Genomic DNA, 23,051 nt, shown 5'->3' with positions numbered 1-23,051 from the left:
CCTAATTGTATACTTTTACCATTTTGTAACCAGCTTTAAACTGCTTTCTTGAACTACAAACGAAAGGCTGCATCTAAGCTCCTTAATAACATTTCAGAGTTTCAATGAAACCTTGGGAGAGAATAAACATTTGGCAAACGAGGAAAAATTTGATTTAAACTGAGTAAGTATGGAAGAAGTTTTACTGCTGAAGACTGCATACAAAGTGACATGGAACTTGGAAGCATTATGTCTTTCTTCTGCAGTTTATGATTATTATTTCCATTTTGTAATGTTTATAGCACACTGGATGCTGTTCTTGTTAGTGCTGGTCCTAGCGGTGCAGTTTTTTCAGCACTCTCTTTTGACTCCCACCAGACTCGCTGTTTCTTTTTAACACCCCAGCTCAATTCAGGAAACCACAGTAGAACACCAGCTTTCAGCCGGTTGCTCAATAGCTTTCTCGTTATTTACAGCTAGCCCTCGTGGTGGTAGGGCATGTCTGAAGACGTGAAGAATGTGTATTCTAAAATAAAGGCTGAAAGAACAGCTCAAGTAATATCAGTAATATATAAGGCCACTTTTGGGAGGCTGAACACACTGCCTCGGCGCACACCTCCTGCCCCCCGAGCCCAAAATGCAACCAGGCTCGCCTGAGCAGGACGGAGGAGAGCAGGACACAACCCTCCCCTTGCAAAACCAGGCGCGACAGGCTGCAGAGCCCCTCCGCTGGCCCTGGGACCGCCTGGGCTGGAAGGGGCCTCCGGGGGCTTCTCCGGTTCCCCACCCCAACACTCAGAGCTTCCTTGGTGCCCTGCTCAGGTATTCCCATCCAATGGCTCTTATTTCCCATCGGCACCTAGCGCTGCGTTTGTAGATGCTGCTGCCGTCACAGAGCTCTCCCATGTTTGTCCTGAAAATCAGGCATGCAGTCAGAGAAACAACGGCTGAGAACGGCGCTGGCTTTATAGCACGAAAGATTCAGATCTTGCCTACACAGCCGTTGCAGAGGAATTTAATGACATGCTTAAACACAGCTTCGGCGCGTTTGCGGCTACCTCCCAGCTTCCTACGGGGTTTAGATGCCTAACGTGCTTGGGTGCTTCGGAAAAATCTCACTAGCAACTGTCTGCCGCCTAAACCCTGGGTATGAGAAAAGCTGACTCCGTCGCAGTCCGGCTCTTGTCGTTTAAACTTTGCGACCGCTTCCGACGCTGCCAGTAGCAGAGCACCAGAGACACAACTGATATTTTTACCAGAGTTACATAATGTTGCTCACACGCTCGGCGTAGGCAGGGCGAAGATAAATCCGGTACACAAGACAAGGCCACTCCTGCATAGAATAAGAAGTTAGCGCTCTCGCAGAACCATCACCACAGTTTATTACAACTCAATTGTACTTTCTTCCTTATTAGCTTTCATCCTGTCATCTCGGAACAGTTTACAAACATTGACTAGATTACAGAGCCTCAAATGAAAAAAAACCCCAACTGTGACTCATTCAAACAATTTAAAACAAACACGAGATAATACTTTTACCCCACAAGGCAATTAAATTGCAGAACTCGGTGTCAGTGTTGCTGTCATTAATTACTCCCATCATTATGTAGTGAGACATATTTATGTAGGTGCACCGCTGCATATTAAACACGGGAGCCTGGATGTAGCTTCCGATTCAGGAAACCCTTCAAGCACTGTCAGGCTCCAGAAAGCTGCACCAGCAGGAGGATGCTCCATAGCCGCCGCATTTTATCATCTGCTGTCCCCAAGCAGTGGTATCTGGTAACTGTTAGAAACATTGAGATTGTAAATGTACGAGTGTAAATGAATGAGTACCGCAGAATCCCAGCATGGTGGGGGTTGGCAGGGCCCTCTGTGGGTCACCCAGCCCAGCCCCCTGCCCAAGCAGGGTCACCCAGAGCAGGCTGCACAGCACCGCGGCCAGGCGGGGCTGGAATATCTCCAGAGAAGGAGACTCCCCAGCCTCCCTGGGCAGCCTGGGCCAGGGCTCCGTCACCCTCAGAAGGAAGAGGTTCTTCCTCGTGTTCAGCTGGAGCTTCCTCTGCTTCAGTTTGTGCCTGTTGCCCCTTGTCCTGTCGCTGGGCACCACTGCAAGAGTCTGGCCCCGTCCTCCTGACACCCACCCTGCAGATATTTATGCGCATTTCTAAGGTCCCCTCTCAGCCTTCTCTTCTCCAGGCTGAACAAGCCCAGCTCCCTCAGCCTCTCCTCGTAGGAGAGATGCTCCAGTCCCTTCATCATCCTTGTAGCCCTCCACTGGACTCTCTCCAGTAGCTCCTCATCTTTCTTGGAGTGGGGAGCTCAGCACTGGACACAGCACTGCAGATGGGGCCTCACCAGGGCAGAGCAGAGGGGGAGGAGAACCTCCCTCGATCTGCTGGCCACACTCCTCTTGATGCACCCCAGGCAGTCTGAAACTATTCGGGCATTCCTGAAATGCAGCTTTTTTGTGGCGGAACGCAGAGGGGCAAACCAGCAAAGCGGCGATGGGGATGAGGAGAACGGTCCCTTACTGTCTGCGCCAGAGTTGCTGAGGGATTTACAGCGGCAGAACGCGACTGTGTGAGGAGACACTCAGCCAGGCGCTGCCAGCTGCCTCCCAGCTGGAAACAGGGCCACCTCAAGTCTCCAGGCTCTGCCTAGCTGGTGCTGCTCGCCTGTACAGCCAGACCATGCTGAAATGCCTTGGAGGCACATTATTTTTGCACCCTTGTCTAATTTACCTCTTCAGCAAAAACATTGCAATCATGGTCACATCGTCAAGGCATCCCCACTCTCCTCGTCATTAACTGAAGCAGCAGTGATCAGACAATGCTGTATCGTTGGGTTTGGGGTTGATTCCTGGTTTGCTTCTATTTCCGTTTCGCTAAGGGAAGTTTTTCTTTCAATAAAGTTCCAGAAGGAAAACCCAAACAACTGTCTTTGGGGGGAAAGAGCCTACAGGGGAGAAGTCTTTTAAAGCAGTTGCAGTCCTCTGCTGCCATCGTATGGGAGCTTCCTTCGGAGCAGCGAGGAAACCTCTCCCCAGGGCTGCCGTCACTGCCCCCAGGAGAAGCAGTTACTCAGAGTCCGCTGCTTCGGAAGCGGAATTTGTAAAAAGAAACGGTTATTTTAAAACCCAGTTTGTTAGTGAACGCGAACTGTTCACTGCTCTAAGAAGGGCCGCAGTGCGCCGTGGTTTTCCCGCAATCACCGCGCCGTGGCACAGCACCATTTCACAGCGTGACGCAACAGCATCTAACGGCTGCGCGGCAATTCGTAACCACGTGTCGTAGCGCAGGCTCCACTGACAACGTCTGCGGCTGGTATCGTGCCACGTTTGTGTTTTACAACGCCACAGCTTTGCTCCAAAACATACGTTATGGCATGCTGTGTGTTGTGCCATCTTTCCACTGCAGCGTAATTAATTTGATGCGGGGTTCACGGTCCTGCGTCAGCTTGTCCCGCAGCATCGCGTCGCAGGAGCCGTGCAGAACTACATGGCAAAAGTCTGCTCTGATGTTAGCAGATGCCAGGGCCTGGCGCTGTTGTCCGGGGTCGTGTTTTTCCCTCCGGAGATGGAGTTTGGTGGGCCCGGTCTCACAGCTTTGCAGGACTCAGGGGTTGTGCTGCACTGGTAAGCTGAGGTCTGGTCACGGCAACACCCAACAGCGCAGAGCTGTGGCTGGAGGGGGTTCTGCCCCTCTGCCCTGCTCTGGTGAGACCCTGGGGGTCCTGCGTCCAGCTCTGGAGCCCCCAACATAGGAAGGACATGGAGCTGTTGGAGAGGGGCCAGAGGAGGGCACGGAGATGATCCGAGGGCTGGAGCACCTCTGCTGGGATGAAAGGCTGGGAGAGCTGGGGCTGGGCAGCCTGGGGAAGAGAAGGCTGCGGGGAGACCTTAGAGCAGCCTGGCAGTGCCTGGAGGGGCTGCGAGAGAGCTGGAGAGGGGCTGTGACAAGGGCATGGGGTGACAGGACAAGGGGTGATGGCTTCAAGCCGAAAGAGGGGAGATTTAGGTGGGATGTAAGAAGGAAATTCTTCACCGTGAGGGTGGTGAGGCCCTGGCCCAGGCTGCCCAGAGCAGCTATGGCCTCCCCCTCCCTGGCAGGGTTCAAGGCCAGGTTGGACGGGGCTGGGAGCAGCCTGGGCTGGTGGGAGGGGTCCCTGCCCATGGCGGGGGGACACCGAGATGCTCCACAAGGTCCCTTCCAACCCAGACCATTCCGTGATTCTCTAACACTCGGGAGCCGAGCGATGCTGCTCGTGGTGCCCCACGCCAGGCCGTGTGCCCCCCGGCCTTGCTCCCACGCCAGCTGCCCACCCACGGCGGGGCACGGCGATCCCAGCCCCAGACCCCAAACCCCGCCACCCCCCACCCCCCCCCGGCACCGCCCGGGCCCCGCAGCCGCCCCGCGCTCCGAAACGGAAGCCTCAAGGTCGCTATCGTTAATTATTCATGAGGAGGAGGGGCCACGCCGCGCTTCCGGGACTCATGGGGCTGGAGGTGATTAAATATTCATCAGGAGGGCGGAGACAAGAGGGGGGAACGCCACGCGCGAGGCCCTCCCTTCCCGGCCTCCCCCCCTCCCCCCCCACCCGGGGCGGCGGGCGAAAAAGCGGGAAAATAATTATTGCAAACAAACTAGCACCAAAATCCACGCAGAGCGGCGGAATCATTAATAACGCTAATTAAACACCGCTGGAATGAAGCGCCTCTGCTGCCTGGAGTAAGGTCTTCCCGTCAGCTGCCATCGGCCCCCTTGGCCGATTAGAAAAATAATTTAAAGTCATAACTGAAAAAAAAAAGAAGCATTTTTCCTTCCCCCCCCCCCCCCCCCCCTCAGGGAGCCGGGGTGAGGCGCTCAGCGGGGGCGGCCCCCCCTGAGTCCCCGCTCCCCTCAGGGGCAGCCTGGCAGGCGCCCGGCCGGGAGGTGTCGGGAGCGAGGGAGGGAGCTTCCCTGAGGTAAAACACAGCTCCTAAGAGTTTGCCTGAGGTAAAACACAGCTCGTAAGGTGTTGTCTGTGAGTAGGCACCGACCGCGAGGCCTCCTCCGTCACCCTGGTGCGGGCTGGGGGGCGCAGGGTCCCCGTTTTCTGCCTCCCCACCTCAATTTTGGCGGGCTGCGGGAGAGAGGGGCTGTGGCCTGGCCAGTCCTTTAGGCTGAAGTCTGCCACAGCCCAGCTAAATCCGACCCCAAAACGCAGGTAAAAGCCCAAATATACCCCATTCCCTCAAATACTGCAGCGTGAGGGGCAAACCCAGCCGGGCGGAGGGGAAAAAGCAGCTGCTGGCGTTTCCCCTCTGTCCGGACCCTGAAGGGACGGGGCCAAAGCAGCCCCTCCTCACAACACCGAGCACCCACTCGCCATCCGCAGTGGGGTCTGGGTTCCCCAGGATTTGCTTTCCACTCACGGTTATTCACCGATTTAGATGCTTACTGGACCGGTTTGCACTACCAATGTGGTGTAGAGCCTTCAACATTAATAAAAATATGCTTTTTGTAAACTGTCAGTGTAGGCCAGGGGGTAACAAGTACTGACATAAGTCATGGCTGTGCTCGGAGCTCTAAGGTTTGTCATCCCCTTACTCCAACTCATATTTTTTTATTTGCACCGACAAGGAAAAAAACAAAAATGAAAAAAAAAAAGAAAAAAACCCTGTTGAGTTAATATTTGAAGCAATTCGGTTTATGCTCTGTGACGAGGCAGGGAGACGGAAACCGTCCAAACCAATCTCCAAAGTAAACAACCTCTTGCAATAAACGTTTGCCAAATGCTAACACAGGCTCAGAGAAATACCAGGACAAAAGTGGGTCCATTAGCAGGAGTTTAGCGACTGCTTAAGGACAAGAAACATCCTAGAGCCATTGACAGTTGATGCTTTCTGACTTGTAAACAAATTACCTTATAGCAACAAACAAGATGACCCTTCCAGGATAATATTATGAGTTTAGCTTGTTAAATATTTAACATTTACCTTTCAATTTCCAGTCTGGATTAAGCAGTTCTCTAAACAAGTGGTATCCCAGCAGCAGATGGAGATGCACAGACCATTGCTCCGCTCTGGCTGAACTCCTTAAGAAATAAAAAACACGTTAAGTCGAAGAGGAAGCAAATGGGAGCTTTCACTAAAGTCTCTAAGCTTTGGCTTTGAAACTCACTGCTTGTACTCATTTTTATTTACATTAATTTTATCTAGCTCTGCTCTAAGTTAAAGTAGTGGTAGTCAATTCAACTTCAATCAGGTTGAATAGAAGCAGACTGGAACTGGCTGAGTGCTCCTGAAAACCTCCCTTGTGACGAAGTATTTTTTTCTTCCATATAACACAATTGCAGACCCAAGGTAAGATTTTCAAAAAACACTTCAAGATACCATAAATCCTTACAGCACAGTCCTGCTAAAGACAGTAAGGGGAGCAGGGGAGGAAAAGGAAGTGTCGTAGGATTGCAACTTTATTTCTGAAGTATGAAATATGTATCAGACTTCGCCTCTCTTGAACAAACTTCAGTGGTGCTCTGTTTATAAACAGGAGGGGAGCTGCTTTGTACATTGCACACAAGCAGTTTAAGTTGTCTTGAATCCACAGTTCTGTGTATAAAATTTCCACTGACTTCAGACTTTGCTTTTTTTGCCTTTAGAAGATAAACATTTTTTCATATTACTGTATGTTTATCCGTAGGTGGTTTCTTGATTGTTGCTGAAGCCATTACTTCCATTTTCTGTCTCATGCTTGAGCAGTGTAAAAGCCTAATGAAACACTGATTTTAGGAGCAGTTACATTTGCTCATGAGCGCTGTGAATGTTTATATTATAGGCTTCTTTAGCTAGCTAGAATTATACCATACCTAAATTAAAAATGCTCCCAGTGAAGTACAGCTTCCTTAAACGTACAATGCAAACTCTATCCAGCACACAAGCCCAAGTCAGCCAAACCCATTTGTAACACTTTTAATGAAATGCCCCGTATTCTTGCAGTTGTCAGGACAAACAGTCCTTCCATTGTGGATGTGGTAATTTTGCTCAGTGGCATATTAGAGAGGTCTGGCTTGCGTGCTTTCGTAATAAATATGCAGGATGTTTGGAACTTGTTTTCTGTAATTTTTGTAAATTTTTAATCTTTGAAACAATGAGGTCTATTCTCTGAGTGTATTTCCCACTGATGGTAACTGGGATGTTGCACTGCAGCTTGGACAGGTTCCAGTTGTGTTACTAGCAGTGCTGCCAGCTCTTGTAGTTATACTGCAGCACTCATTCTCTTTGGCAATTTCCCTGAAGCCTCAGCTGCTAGAATCAAGAAATAATGTGGAAAATCTCAGTTAAAAATTATTTTAAGAGGTAGTGAGTCACTAACTCTCATTGTTGCCTGACAAAGTGAAGTGTACCTATTCTAGAGACTCAGAAACCAGAAGGCAAATCAGAAGAACATATTTATTGATCTTTTAAAATGTGTTACTTTTCAGACCCTCAAGATTTGGGAAAGCCTGGGTGACTGAATTTTTTCGCATAGCGATACTGTATCATTTATTTGTACATCACACTTACAGTCATTCTATGAAATTAAGCCACATATCAACTTAAATGCTGCAAGAAAAAAATTGTTTGAAGCATCACCTGGTTACTTTTAATCTTTTTTTCAGTCATATCCAAGCACGCATATAGGTAGTTATCACTCTAGAGGAATCAACTAATTTGACAATCATTTCAATAACATCCCTATAACTTTTTCATATTCTGGTGAATAGTTAGTGTAACAAGGTAAAAGAATGCTGTTAATTACTGCAGCTTGTACCATCGCAATAATTCCTCAAGAGTTTTCCTTTCAGAACTAGTTTCCTAACTTCTGATGTCTTGCTGTCCCCCACCGCTTTTATCTTTTCCTCCTCTAAGATCAGCTGAATACTCCATTCCCTGAGACGTGGCATTAGAAAATTACTTAGTAAATTGCATGTCATTGCACTAAATTCAAACAAAAATTTCTCCTATGCACATTTCACACTCCGTTGCTGTGTCTACAATGGAGTGATTTCCTCTTAGCCTAGTTTTGCATATAGTATTTTCCTCCTCTGAAAACAGGACTTCCATATTTTCTCTCCAGGTTAAATTTATGGGACTAAGAGAACAATGACGTCCACTGCAGGGACGAGCTACACCTTGATTCCTAACCGGAAATACAGACGCAGTAACCGGCGCTCCAGACAGCGCTGCAACACCTTGGACACAGATTCCCAAACTCTGTCAGCACTTGGCTCTTTTAAAACCCTTCCACTGGAGATCTTTCAAATGGTATTGAACTATCTTTCAGGTAAGAATCTGCGAAGACAGGTATTACTTCCAATATCTGAAAAATTACCACTGAAGTTTCCATTTAGAAAAAGCCACTATTATTTGATATGTTACCTTTTAGCTAGTTGAAGTCCTTTAATGTGACTTATTCTCTGAATTTTCAGCTTTTATGTATGAAGAACCAAATGACCAAAATTTAAACGATAATTACAAACTATTTGAAGTGGGTTTTGCCTACTGTGTGTGAAAAATGTTCCTTAGACCTATGCACTTCTAATTATTACAGTTTGTTGGCAAAGGAGATAACCAGTAATTAAATTTTTGTTTATTTCTAAATCTTATTTCTTGGCCTATTTTTGAATAAGATGAAGTTATTGACTAGTGATCAGCTTTTTTCTTGCAGTAAAGATTTACAAGTACACTGGGTTTTGCTGTTTTCAGTGAAGGATATCAGCATGCTGAGCATGGTGTCGAAAACCATCAGCAACCGCCTTATTAATTACATCTCAACCCCATCAGGAAACCGAAGGCTCTTACTGCAAGACTTTCATAACCTTGAGCTACCTGGCAAGAGAGAAGGATCCTATATCTTAGAGCACTACAAATCTCTAGGTGATCCTTTAATGCAAATGGTAACAATTAGAGGAGAGCTAAACTCAGCTAAAAGGTTTCTTCTGTTATGTGCATTTATCGGTAAAATGTTGAGGACATGGCCCAAATCATTGACGTAGCTCCCTCTGAACGTGAAGCACCTCCCCATGCCTAATACCCCACTCAAATCCCATTAACTGGCGGGGGGGGGAGGTGGGAGGAATTACCTGAAATGATTCCAAAGCCTCTCAGTTATGGAAAAAATAATGTATGTTCTGCCTCCCCTACGTTTATTTTTTTCCTGTTAAATGGCAAGCAGGACTTTGGCAGAGGATCAGTTCTCAGTAGTAGGTGTTTCCAAATTTAGTTTGTTTGAACACCACCGCTGGAAACTGCAGCAGAGACCAAGACTCCCAGGCCCCACGCTGGCTGCAAGATCTGGCTGCTCAGGCTGCCTTCATGCATCGCTTTGGAGTGAACTCGCATTCCTCAGTCTGGGAAATGTAGCTGCAGTACTTAAACCCAGCCTAATTCTAAAGAGACCAACAACAGTTGCCATCAGAAAGCCTGCTTGAAGGTGTACTTGAGATGGATTGCAGATCACATTCCGCTGCTTAGAAAAGAAGTATGGTCATCACAAAAACGTTATCACAGTTGTCGGTGACTAGCATGCTCCTTGGTAGCTTTGTATCAGAGTTCAAAGACTGAAATGGGCATGAAGAACACGTTTTCCTCTCACCCTTAGCTTCAGGGCAATGTGAAAATGGCTGCACTTTGGCTGTCATGGCATACCGTGTGCGAACCAAATCCTTTCTGGGTGAAAAGATTCACTTGTTCTGTCTTTCAGCTGCTCAGACTTCTATTGGCATAGCGTAATAGAAATCTAAATCAAAATAATGTGGGTTCGATGGTCACGGGGAGTGCTGTACATCCTTATATTAAAAAATGTTTGCTTTTTAACTTTCCTGCTAATCTTTAAAACACATGGATTCTAAGTCATTCAGCCTGTCACTCAGAAATGAAGCAGTCCTCCTTATGCTCTTTGAACACGGAAACTTTTCTTCACCCACTCACTATCAGTGTTCTTCTATCAGAGAAGCAAATTAAATTAAATCCTAATTTGACCCATATCAATTTACTGTTACCTAGTAAAAAACCTGACAGAGAAATAAAGTAATGCCATGGTTAGATGCAGATTTGTAAGTGTGGTCTGAACCTCAGAAATTAAAGGCATACACAAGGTAAAGGAATACTGTTAAAGTCATTTAGACCAAAGACCTCCTATTGTAAGCAATCCATGTAGGTTTTGTGGTATCTTAAAATAATCTTAGGGTCTTATTTTTAAAATGAAGCCTGAAACCCTACAATTATTTAAAAAATAATTGGAATTACTTTGGGCTTTGTAGTAACCACATACAAAATGCAACTTCTTATTCAAATGTAGGTGTCAACCCAATGCTATAGCAGGCCTAGTAGTAAAAACATGACATATTCAAAATATAAAGATCATGGGCAATATCTGTGTCACTGGTGGAAGGCTCAAGAGAACGTTTTTGTTAAGAGGTCGGTTGTAAAATCCATATTTACTTTACAGCAGGAAAGACTGGACTCAATGGAAAAAATTCATTCCTGTTCAGAGAGCCTGAACAGGGTCTACATATTACACAAATCTGACTTCAACTCAGAGGGGTCTGGCTCCACTCAGGTCCATGGTAAAATCTTCCAGTACTTGCAGTGGGGTCAGAATTTCAGTCATTGTTTATAATGGACTTGAATTACAAATGATGTGGCACTGTCCTTCTGCACGGGGGGATTTTGCTGTACAGATCCAGGAGCAGTACCTTCTGCTCAACCCTTTTTACTCAGCGTGATTTTTCCCCATGCTGATGCCTGTATTCTGATTTGCAGCTGCACTGTCTTAACAGTTTCAACTCTTTTTCAGGGAGTTCTCGCCTAATCTAGTCAATAAAAAATTGACTCGACTGAGCTTTGGACCATGTCCTAGGCTGATGAATAAATTATGTCTGTCATGTAGGAATGCTAACACACTTCTAAATAAGGAAGGAGTCAATTCAGAACCACTGTAAATACATGAAGTACTTTTTGACATTGGAGAAGATATGTATTTTTTGGGAGACTGACAAATCAGAAAAAAAAAAAAAGATTCTCTCACCCTCCCCCTGAAAAGTACATGCTTTTCTGTGAATTTCCTGATTAGTTAACAAACAAGATTTTATTCTGGTAGAAGTTTGTGAAGGGCAAGCTGTTAACTCATTTTCTATCAGTAGTGTAGAAAAAAATGCTGCTTTACAAACAGCTGTTCCATACCATAATGAACTCCAGACTTTGACAGCCTAAATACATACCATTTCGGTCCTGTATAGGAAAATAATTTTACCTCTCAGCTATGTTTTACATTAACACAGTTTAGAATATTTTCTTTTGAGAGCATGTGGCTATCTTGAAAAAATTTTGGAAGCTCGACTTTCCATGATGCAAGGGGAAAAGCAGCGTTCCCCAGGGTGCTGGTAAAAGAGGTGCAACACATCACATTTATTTCCAATATTTTTAGCAGCTGTAATTCTAAAACCAATATAGTAATTTTAATAGAGCTCCAACTGTGGCTAACAGGGACTTTAAAACAACACAACAAACAAGTTATGGCATAGGAAGCCTACGTCCTCCCCGACAACATCTCTTTAGTGAAAGATGACCCCGCTACAAAAGCATACACCCCTTCTCCAGCGCTCAGTGTCCTGCTTTGTGCTGCTCTTTTCGCCTTGCAGTAGCAGCTTTTTCTCACTAGTGTGTGCATGTGTGCGTTGTGACTGCTTGAGCTAATTCAGGAATGTATGTGCCACGTACGTACACTCAGTCATGTAAGTATTTGTTTTGTTGACAGGATTGTTGCTTAAACGATGCACGCTTCTGTTGCCTACAAAAGACAGGCTGAAGTATATACACAAGATTCTCTCGGAAGTAAGTTCGTGTTCCTTTCACTAGTGTTTCAAATTGTCCCTTGCACTCACATTCCCATTTCCAAAAGCAATCGTCAGTGAAATTATGCCTTCTACTGTTCCTTTGCTGGAGTTTATTTCTACAGTGTAATGAATGTATTGATTTGAAATCGGTCTCTTTTTAATAATAATAGAACAGCCTAAGGCAGCATATCGAACACAGGGCTGTTCTACTGAGATTTCGCAAAGTGAGATTTCATATTCTGAGATCAGTAGTTTTCAACTTCTCTTCGGTTTGTGGACTACCAGAAATTTTGCAGCGGAAGAGCACAGCTCTGCAGAGAAATCTTACTCTCCTGAAAACCGGGCTGCTCTTCTTCAAAATCTTTTGCACTCCCATTTGACCACAGTTTTAAAAATAATGCTAAGCCGTAACATAGGCACTAGGACACCTTTCCTTATACAAAAAGGGAAGGGAATCCTTCTGAATCTCTCTAATCAGTACACAAATAGTACAGAGAATGTTCAATCACAGGAATTAGCTTATGGTTAGTTAAGATAAATTACTAGTGTTTTGCACTTGCAGGTTTCCTGTTTTAAACTTAATGGTTGTCAGAGTCCTTTACATTGTTTAGGATTACAGTGCTATGGGATATTTTTACAGGTAGAGTATCTTGATGGAGAGAAGGCAAGTATCACAAATACTAAAGAAAATTAAGGTAGTTTTCTAAATTAATCTGTGTTTTTCCAAGATATTGAGAAATAGAAGATGGTTTTGGGCCTTGTGGGGGAGGGAGGGTAGGTGTTTATTCACACAGTTCTCTGAATTTGCTTTCTGGTTGTTAAAGTTGCTGATTTGACTCTTGAGAATTCCTTGGTCTGGATTTCACTACCAACTAGTCTGGATTTTGGTTAGTGATTTATTATCGAAGACGACATGGGAGAAGGGGAGTGTTTTATTACACAGCTTCAACTTCACAAATGAAGAGCAGAGATGGTTTAAAGTAAATGGCTATACACATCATATGCCAGGATATTTTTGTTCGCTTGTGGTAACTTTAAAATTAATAAGAAAAAAAATCAGTGTCAAATGAATTGGTTCAGCAATCCACAGCTTATTTACTGTAATGACTACTGTGACTGCAAATATTCAGTAAACTGCTAATGGCAGGACCTTCTTAACACTACTCGAGATGTTTGATTGTGAAGAGTTAAAATTGCCATAATGGAGGCTTTACTGGAGAGTAATTTTTTTTTTTAAAAAATGCAGAAACAAATTATCTCTTAGAAGAACAGGTATTTTCAGCACATTTTAAATGCATTTAAGTCTTAGAAACTTGTGCATACAGGTGCTGTATGCGTATGCAGCATTACAACATTTGATAATACAAAAAAAAAGTAGTTATCTTTCTGTGCTTAAGAGTTACAGGTAATTATATGTGCTGGGACATTTGTCTTTGTAGCAAACACCTTTGTGTACTTTTCCACATAAGGCTCAAAAATAAGATCTTGCCCCTGAATGTGGAACACCATGAGCAGCTTTTGATTCTGGGCTGCATTAAGCTTAAGCACAACCTCTGCCATAACACACAGCACCTCTGTAGCAGGTAATGGTTTCCCTACACTCATCAGGGAGACGCAGTGCAGGCACCACATTCCAGGTACGACACCTTCCCTCTGTGTTCTTCTGATAAATTGCAGGACAGATCGTATTTATCTAATGTGAGAAATGGTGTTGTGATCTAAATCTATGGCTCAATCTCTTCATTTTTACCCCCTTTCTTTCGTAATCTTCAGATCCTAACTGCAGGCTGGGATGAACTAGAGTGTCACCGGGTTTTTAACTTCCTCTGTGAGCTGAGCAATTTACCCCGGAAAGTACAGACAGTTGTCAGCAGTAAACCGGGTAATCATCAAAGCAGACACAAGTCCTACAAAATCAAAATGCGCTACCATGGAGAAGTGAGAAAATGGATCTTGATTACTGCAAACAAAATGCATCTAGAATTGAGAATGTTTTAGCTAAGCCTTGTAGCACCAATCCTTTCCTGACTCTCACGTATGTTCTGTTAGCTCCAATGTTACGCAGAAAACGGGCGTTTTAAAGCAAATACTTGGCCTTCATATAGACGAATACAGCTATTGGTTCTTCACCAAGCGCAAAGATAAGTGCCTTTGTCTTTGACACATATCCTGTAGTGAAGAGAGTTGTCCTGAAAGGCATTTAGGTTTTTTTGAATCATTCCATTATCAAAACAATGCAAAAGTTTTGTATATACATAAACAGTAACATGGACTTGAATCTTTCCTACTGTACACTGATGTAGGTGAAATCAATGGGAAAGGAACCAACATAGAAATAAAGTGATGCAGTAAAAAGTTAGGTTTAGTATTTCTGAAACACAACACTGACGTGACACAAGCCTCTCAAATAATTCTCACGTTGCCCAGCACAGAACTGGGTATTTCTGTGAAACACTTCATACGCAGCCATATGCACACTTCCTCCTATTTCCACTTACTGATGCCATCAGACAGAAGAGATCAGAGTAAGAAAAACCAGAGCTGAGAACCCTTGAAGACATGCATGAGTAGCTGCAGAAAGGTACCAGAGGGGGCATTGATAGATTCTATGGCCTGAAGTAGTGCAACGTATCCAAAAGAGCCAAACTCAGGAAGTAACACCTAAGAATTTCATTAAATCCCCCTAGATGTTCTTGGGCAGCTTTAAGAAAACCCTTCCTTCTCTTCCTATAAAACAAGTGACCATCTGTATTGCATCAGGGTTAATGGATTTATAGTATCTACGTTCTTTTACCCCAGGAAGTGCCCGAAAGCTAGAGCTGCGGATAAGGTTATACTGTCGCAGCGTCTTGTTGAACCACTGGATTCATCGAAGTGATTCTGCATTTTGGTTGAGTCGTATTTTAAAGCCGTGGCCCATGGTCAATCAAGCTCGCCTGCTGTATATCATCTTTGGGCCAGTGTCCTCTCTTGATGGCAAGTAGTCTGGGGGTTAATTGTCAAAGTTTGTTCCTTGAGAATGAGATTTCCTTGCAGGATGCAGCATTTCTGAAAACCAAGCTTTATGCAAATAAAATGCAGTTGTATTGCCTAGAAAAAATTGTTCTTCTTAACCAGACCTCACTAACACATATAAAATACAATCATAATATATATGTGAGTATACATACATCCATATATAGATAAAAGTTACAATTCAAGTGAAGAAATTGCACTTCCATTCCTCTGTTCTCCCCTGCTTAGGGCAGAGTTGGCCCAAGTGCACCTCAAAGTAGCCTCTGTTTCCCTGAAGAAAAGCGTGCTTTCTCTCTTAGCTATTAGACCGGGGTTTCCTTAAATTGCCCTGTGATTCATGCTGCAGCTACCACTGTCCCTACAAAAATGACAGATGGAAAAAATATCACTGTCACAAAGGCTGACTGGTGTTACCTGAATCCCCCCTCTTCCGACTCTGCTGTGAGGCCCAGTTTAGCACCTTCCTTGTTTTAAAATGAACTTACTTTGTCACTTAATAGCAGTTGTGATTAATATATTGCTCAGGACATGTGGTTTGGCAGAAAATGATAGAAGGACCAACAGATGAGACCAGTCTAAAAGGTCTAGCAGATGCAATTAAGCTGCTGTATGATACAGAAGCTAGAGAATGGACAGCGGATGATGTTATCAGTCTTGTGGACGAGCTGTCAGGTGTGTTTTTGCCTTTATCATTAATCCATAGGATTACATGCTCACGTCCTCCAAATCTGTCAATAAGCGTGTTTCAGATGCACAGGTGCCTTGGGAAGCTGACGGTAATATTCCTCGCCGTAGCTGTGCCGTAACTGCAAAAGTCATCATGCTTGGACGCCAGGCAGTAGCTGGGGATGAGAGAAACCCAGCGCTGCTTACAAATTCAGGCTGTCTTCTCCCATTGTGAAATATTTCAAGAGTCCACACAGACCTTTACAATTCACGTCTTGTTTAGCCACTATTGAGGGAACATGGTCCAAGCTGTGTAAGCTGAAAACATAATGTTTGTTCAGTAGAATTTTGGCTTGGGCAATGTTATTGCCCACACTGAAAGTTAGTTTGGGGTGAGATTATATCACAGATGCTATCGTGAAGAGCTCTAGCTGCGTTGCTGGTAGGAATTGCTTATATGACTTTATTACTGCAATTGTATTCTAGAGGGTATCCCCTCACAAATTCTGGTTAGCTATCAAAGCCAACAACTCATAAATTCAGATCTTCCAGAATAGTTTTTGTAGTAGTTCTTTCTTTATCTCCAAATATAATGAAAATTCTCTATTTTATTACAAAGTTGTTCCCCGGGAGTGGCTCATGGAGAACAATGCTCGGCTGCTTATTCTGAGTGGAAACAACATCTGCTTCACTTTCATGGCCAGTAAAGCTGTGAATGGAAGAGCCGTTGAGTTAGCCAGGCTCGTGGTCTTCCTGGCTCTGGTGAGTACTACACCACAGAGCAGGCTCGGCCTTTTGTCGCTCTACCCCCAGATTTGCTTTCTCAGACTTGAAAACTGTTTCCCCATCTAATCCTACAAACCAGGAGTAAGTCTGGAAAGAGGCTTGGTACTCTTGCACCCTCCGGTCCCTGTGCAGCACATCTCTGCAAGGTAGCAAGCCTGTCCTGAAGGAGAAGTACCCCTAGCAGAATGTTGAGAATTTCCTCCCTTAGCACAACAAGAACATGTCCTCATAACTAACCCTGATTTTCCAGGCCATGGCTGCAGCCGATCCAGTCATTCACTAGACTCAATCATTAATGCTAAGATTTAGTCTTGCCTTTCCTAGCATTGTACTCATCATCAAGGGTGTGTTTCTAATATTTCCTCTCTCTGTCAGGTCTGTGAGAAGGACCTGTACTGCATGGACTGGGCAGTAAAAATGATGCAGAAGGTCTGCAAAATTTTCAGCACGCCGGCAGAGAGAAACCACTTCCTGCAGTGCGTGGAGAACGCCTTTGCTCACATGATCATGGACATGCTACAGGCAGTGCTGGCCGGTAAGCCCACGGGTCTGTGAGCCCAGATGAGCACTGCAGCAGGGAGCTAGCACTGACCGAGGCATCAAGCAACACCGTTAGCGTGGCATCGCAGCCCCTCCTCCTTCCCTCCCTCACCAGGCAGAGCAGTACTGGAGTGCCTGAAGTTTTCTGATAACATAAAACAATCAAGTGTCATAACTGAGGGAGACATTAATTTTAACCAGTCTCCCTTGTCTAAGAGATTCCTAGTGCCATGGATGGCGAAACTAACAGGCTTTTAGAACATGTCCCATTGGGGCTGAGGTCCTTCTGGGCTGCATCTAAACACAGGCTCTGAGCAGCTGCCAGCCAGCCTGTTCAACTCAACGAGCTGCAGTTGCTCCCTGTCCACAGCTTGTCAGCCTTGATAAAACCTCCAGACTGATTATGATAGCAAGCTGTAAAGACAAACGGCCTGCTCAGCTGGGGCAGATTTTTGTCTTAATGCGCAATTGTTCTTGTCCGTCTTTGGACAAGCCAGTGAAGGAATTTTGGAGTGAGCCTCCTGTGTTATTTCACAGCTGTCCTGCCGTCAGGTGCAGGAGCTGATGCCTCATAAATCTATGCAGAAGCTGCTGATTCAGCCTCTGCTGAGAACACTGAATGAGTAAGATTTATCTTGAAAGAAGTTATTTAGTTCCACTAATCATTTTTAAATGGTTTTCTTTGCCCTGGTAGGGGATCGTGATGAAGAGGACAGCAGCTTTTTGAATTTGTTTCACCTTGTAAATGCACAAGCAAACTTCCATAAAGAAATCCTGTACCTGGCCATGAGAAACAACAGCAACACCGCTTGATGCTCCGAGTTTTACAGTCTCTTGCTCCACTCCTGCTGGATTTTTCTATATTTTCTTTCAAACATTTGCAAAGCAATTATTTCTTAAATTTCCATTCCAGTAAGAGCTGGAGTAGCTGTGGGAGAAGCTGGTGACATACATGTCAGACCAGCTGAATGAGCTCATGGAACTATTGGGGACCTCTCAGTGTTCGCAGCGGAGTTCTGTGCGGTTTGCTCCTCGGAGGCTGCATTAAGACACGCTGAGGAAGTGGGCCAGGGGCCTCTCGTTTGGGAACATAAACCGCATTCTTTTCCCACTGTGTATGTTTGCATACACAATAAAAATGACATGGTTTTCGTATTTGATGTGCGTACACAAGTTGAAGAATGTTATCTTAGTTCAGAAGCAAAACCATTTTGATCTTTTAATTTTGTTTTCTCTTGGGAATCGGAGGACAAAAAGACAGGCATAGTTAGAGAAGCACAACTACATTTCTCCACTTTGCCAGGGTCTCTCTCGCTAATCTGTTCTCCAACAGAAGCGCTCCATAGATTGTACCTTCGGTTTTAGCAGAAAGAGGTGATGCCTGAAAGCAATTTACCTGCTGTGATCAGGCAAAGCAATTTTTTTCCCCCAAAACTACAGGTGCCTTTTAACCATAAAGCAGAAGAAACTTCAAATCCCTCTCCGGTGTGAAAACTGAACTGTTACAGTGTGTTTGCCTTTACGGGACTTAGCTAAGTTGAAGACAGACGTTAAACACATGTAGGCTAAGATCGCTGTTTCATGAAAGTATGTAAATGTTTGCTGCTTACAGAAGGTTTTAATTTTCTGATACATTGCCTTCAAAATAAAAACATGTAATGTATAATAAAAAGCACTTACTTTACTCTGCATTGTTTACAACATGGCTGTTTTCTTAGCCGCCCTCTCCACTCACTTCCCAGCCGCTGCAGTGTTCCTTCAGGAGCAGCTCTTAGCTGCAGGGACCCTCGTTCAGCCTCCAAAGCCAGTCAGCAACTGCTGGCAGCAACGAGAGCGGTGCCAATTTATCTCAGCTGCCTCCACTTGGTTTTATCAGTGGTGAGCCGACAGCAGCCCTGTGATGATCTGCTTGGAAGTTCGCATGTTAAAAATTCTTGCGACAAATGTTGAATACACAGTTAGAGCCAGGCTTGGATGACATTACGGGGTACCGATTTGCTGAGGGTCTTTGTGGCGTGCCAGTAGATGGCAGAGGAGAAACCTTCCCTGCGAGGAGTGTGACTGCTATCAACGGCTTCCAGCACCCCTGTTTTCTGGCTGTTTGAAGGCTGTGTTTAAGAGCACGCTGCAATCCTACAATCGTGCTGCGACTGCGTATTATTTCTGGAGTAAGCAAAACGCAAGACTCTCTGGTAGCTAGTCAGTGAACAGAATGTCACCAAACTGGTCACTAACGAACTCAAAATACGAGGAGAAAACAGACTTGCAGCGCGCACAGCGACAGGGAAACGCAGCCAAGAGGCCGCTGAGGCGGAATGCTCCAGCCCGAGTCGCTCTCTGTTCTCTCCCTCTGCAAGCGGGAAGCGCTACCAAGAAATCACCTCGACAGGTGGAATCCAGAATGGTGGAGCGGGGCCATGAACCACGGTGTGGCCTCGCTCCCTTGTGTCGCTGCTGCGTAACACTGCTTCGCCGGGCTGCAACACAAAGCACCGCAGGGCTGCCGTAGCTCCTCTGCTGGTGCCTGCCTCGTCTCCCGGGACCAAGGACACAGCGGCAATAAATGACAGCCCGTCACAAGGGATGCCATTGTGCGAGCACAGCCATACAGGAAAAGTAAGTTCTTTGATTCACTGGCAGCAGTCGGCAAAGATGAAATGTCAGCTCTGCCTCTCGCAGCAGATCCTCTGAGAACGCAAGTTTTATGCGGCTGCCAAATGTGAAATATTGATGGCATTATTAATTATTATTAACTGCTCTCTTTCTTACACGCACAATAGCTCAGCGAGTGTTTGGCGTGAGTTTTTGCAGCGTTCATACGCACGCCAGCATCTCCACCAGACAAGGACTTTCCTCCTCAAAGGCTCAAAGCTCAAACCCACCGAAGCGGTATTTCCCAAACCAGTTTTGTTTGAACTGGAAAATTACACCAGCCTTGCAGCCTCGTTTTCCGATATCACTGGCTTGCAATTAAACGCCGCTGGGCTAATGGCATCCAGGTGGCGAGGCCCTGGGCCGCCCCCTGCGCCAGAGGAGCTGGGCCTGTGATACTTGAGAAAATGGTGCTTTTTTCTTCTGCGGACAAATTTTAACCGCTGCTGTGGGCAGTCTATAAAACTCTCCCAGAAGGACAAGTAAAATTCCCCCTGTGCCAGTGTAGCCCTTTGCAGCGCAGGGCTGCACCCGGCTGCAGTCTGAGCTGCGGAGCACCGTATCCCGTCTGCTAAAGAGCTACGCCTGCCCGCCGCGGCCGTCTGTCCATCTGCAAACCCCTCTCCTGCCTGGCGGTCCCAACCCCTGCGCAGCCCTCAGCCGCTGGGCAGGGGCGCTTCACCTCCCAGTGTCGCGCTGGCCGGCGTGGGGCAGGGAGGAAGGGACGGCTGTGCATCGCTGGTGGGTTCCTAAGCCCCTCCGAGGGGAGCGGAGCACTCGGAGGCAGAGAAAATGATTGTTCCTGGTTTCACACTCAGCTGAGTTTCCATTCCACGCATTCCTCGTTACTCACTCTCTCTTAATCACCGCAGATGTTGACATCAGATACAGACTCACGAAGCAGAGGTTATTGAGAACATGACTTATACTTGGAGAAATTCCTCCCAGAATATTTCCAGCTTCTGATTTTCGACTATATTTGGTGGTGGAGCGAGGAGAAGCTTTTCCGTGTCTCCAGGACTCCGGTGATGAGGGACCACCCTGGTCAGCTCGGGCTGAGGCTGGTGCCCTGGGAACACGCTCCGGAGCAAAGTCACCAACTCTGGGATTCTCTCGGGAGTTTTACTAACAGGAAATTGCAGCGTCGAGTATTCAGCTGGCAACCCCGACCGCATCCAGCATTCCCAGACTCTGAAATCCCTCTGCTTCCTGTAAACACTGAGAGTCTGCTCAGCCCACCCCGGCGCACCCTGGCAGCGCCTGCGCAGCCCCTGCTCTCCCCGGAGCCCATTCTCTCACACCCACCCGTGTGATGGTGCCCCAGTTAACTAACGGGGCATGAACTGGCCTTCCCATTCTCAAGTGTTTATTGCTTACTGAAAAAAAAACATTCCTGAAAGAGACCAAGCGTATGAAAATTTTGTCTTCCAGGAGGATGAGACTTTCAGTCCGCAAATAGCATCGCTTGTGACTGGCAGTGCAAGGGCAGGGATCGATGCAGGGCTTCATATAAGGACAGGAAAAATCCTCCTGATGCCCCGAATACCTTCCCAGACCTCTCCAAGCTGGGAGAAATTAAGCTCTGCAATGTTCTTTCCAACCCACAGAAATTTCCATCGTATTAAAAATATTCCTTTTTCTATGCTGAGACGAACTGAGACCTCCCGGAGCTTCCCTGAACACCGGAGCGGACCGGAGTGAGCACGAGCTCAGGCACCCTCCAAGCTGGGGAGAGCCTGGTTCGGACACCCGGACCCCTCCCCAGCAGCTGCCCCTCACGCCAGGGGACACGGAGGTGTCTCGGCATGGTTTGCTGCTCTCTCGTCCCTCTCAGGGCTCGCAGCGTGCCCCCGCATCTCTCCGCGGAAGCGGGGTTTGCGCCCGGAGCCAGGCGTGCCCCAACCCTGCGGTCGATGCACGGGGATGCGTTTCGGCAGAGCCAACACCGGCGGATATGCTCGCTCTCCTGTGGCATTCCTCTTTATTTAATTTCCTTGAACGTTTTTCATTAAAAATAGAAGTGCTTTCTAAAATTAAACCCAAACGACCGACCTCGGAAGCGCTCATCCCAAGGGGCTAAGCTGCATGGAGGGCGCAGGACCCTTCGCATCCCCCCGGGACACCACGTGCGTCACCAGGAACAACCCACGCCTTGGCAGCAGGACGTCACCTCGCAGCCCTCTCCCCCGCCACCCCATTTCCCTCCTTCGCCCCACTTTGCCTGCTCGGCCCCTCCGTAACTCCAGCTCCACGCTCCACGTGGGGCAGCCGGTTGCTGGCACAGCGTTAACGCTTTTCCAGAAGGCTCCGAGGGAGACGGATCAGGCGGCGGCTGTGGAAGAGAAAGAGGAGGCTTGTCTGAGCCGGGCTGAGAGCTGCCGGAGGCCCCGAGACGCTGCAGGGTGGGAACGGCAGCGTCTGCGAGCACGGGCAGCGGCAGCAGCCCCCCCTTTGCCTGGCACGGGGGAGGCAGAGGCACTGGGACCCCCCACCCCCCTTTGCCTCCTTTAAAAGGATGCAACCGGGATCCCTTCTTGCCTCTCCCCCGAGCTGTTTTATTTCTCTCCCTCACGGGAACAAAGCCACGGGTTCATGCCGCAGACAGCAGCTTCTCCAAGGGGGAAGGGGCCGATAAATCCAGCAGGGAGAAACCAGCAGCCGCACAACAGTCAGGGCACGTCACGGCGGGCAAGGTGGCTGTGATTTGTAAAACAAACCCTGGTGTTCTCCTTCCAGCCCTGAGCAGGAATCTGCTGTGCTGCTGCTGTCGGCTCGGCCGCCTCGGCCAGGTGGAGGGAGCAGAGCCAGAGACGACAGTGTTCAAACCAAAACTGCCCCCTCTCCCCCCTCCCCGGACACGTTTCTTACCCAAAATTAAAGGCTGGTGGGAGGAGGAGCAGCCGGCTCACCTGGACGATGCTGCGCTGGCCAGGCTGGTGCTGAGCCCCATCTTCCCCAGCATCGCTCTAGAGCATGTAAATGATGTAGGAGAGGATCACCAGGCCGATGATGGCAAAAAACATCAGGATGAAAATATCCAGCATGGCGAGTGAGGAGCTGGGGCTGCGGGGCTCCCCGCGGCGTGGGAAGGGGGTGCTCGGCTGAGAGCTGCCGCTTTGCTCGCCGGCCCTCGCGGCTCGGCCGCCACGTCCTCCCCTCGCAGCCGGAGCACGGCTCGCTCTGCTCAGGGTGCGCAGATGATGCCGGCGCTGACGGAGCCGCTTTCCAGCAGGCAGGCGGAAAATAAAGGGATAAGCACAGGCGGTCAGATGGGGCTTCAAGCTCGCCCGGGCAGAGGAGCGCTGGCTCAGCCTGGAGCTGCGAGCTGGCTCCCGGGGGGCACCGTCTGCCTGCGCGAGGGGGGCTTTGCCCTGCTTCTGCCTACCCAAGCTGCTGCCTGCTTTATGGGGGTGCTTGCGGTGAAGCAACGCCCTGTTTGCAGCTGGGGAAGGGCTCATCCTTCGGGGAAACGAGCCAAAATGAGCTTTGGACGTTGCAAAGCTGTGTTGATCAGCCGGGACCACTCTGAACCCTCACCTCTGGGAGCCCGGGAC

The 23,051-nt window shown here is 47.2% G+C and overlaps 1 protein-coding gene and 1 long non-coding RNA gene across 3 annotated transcripts; one reads left to right on the top strand and one right to left on the bottom strand.

Annotated features, from left to right (window-relative positions):
- Window positions 1–1,340: 1,340 nt before the first annotated feature.
- Window positions 1,341–22,882, bottom strand: LOC142364347 (uncharacterized). 2 transcript variants are annotated; one of them, XR_012766248.1, is made up of 4 exons: window positions 22,407–22,882; window positions 21,719–21,829; window positions 5,960–6,057; window positions 1,341–1,765 (listed from the first exon to the last, which is right to left on the bottom strand). It is a non-coding gene; the product is annotated as an uncharacterized LOC142364347 (long non-coding RNA). The 2 variants fall into 2 exon arrangements; XR_012766247.1 differs by lacking the exons at window positions 1,341–1,765; window positions 5,960–6,057 and having other exon boundaries at window positions 21,456–21,829.
- On the top strand, window positions 6,214–17,658 carry FBXO47 (F-box protein 47). The gene is made up of 11 exons (XM_009935952.2): window positions 6,214–6,325; window positions 8,079–8,285; window positions 8,708–8,878; window positions 11,760–11,836; window positions 12,401–12,478; window positions 13,612–13,720; window positions 14,638–14,814; window positions 15,379–15,525; window positions 16,139–16,281; window positions 16,681–16,840; window positions 17,540–17,658. Exons 2-11 carry the CDS (start codon window positions 8,105–8,107, stop codon window positions 17,656–17,658), a joined length of 1,362 nt encoding a protein of 453 aa, XP_009934254.1. The 5' UTR covers window positions 6,214–6,325; window positions 8,079–8,104.
- Window positions 22,883–23,051: the final 169 nt, after the last annotated feature.

The sequence above is a fragment of the Opisthocomus hoazin genome, chromosome 26, assembly GCF_030867145.1.
Source record: "Opisthocomus hoazin isolate bOpiHoa1 chromosome 26, bOpiHoa1.hap1, whole genome shotgun sequence".
Lineage (NCBI taxonomy): Eukaryota > Metazoa > Chordata > Aves > Opisthocomiformes > Opisthocomidae > Opisthocomus > Opisthocomus hoazin.
This window is presented reverse-complemented; position numbering and strand designations above follow the sequence as displayed.

Excerpts from the sequence above, each read along its gene's own strand:
- FBXO47 (XM_009935952.2), top strand. The coding sequence starts at position 8,105 with ATGACGTCCACTGCAGGGACGAGCTACACCTTGATTCCTAACCGGAAA. Across the intron at positions 8,879-11,759 it reads AGAGCACTACAAATCTCTAG|GATTGTTGCTTAAACGATGC; the intron begins GTGATCCTTTAA and ends TTTTGTTGACAG. Across the intron at positions 16,282-16,680 it reads TCGTGGTCTTCCTGGCTCTG|GTCTGTGAGAAGGACCTGTA; the intron begins GTGAGTACTACA and ends TCTCTCTGTCAG.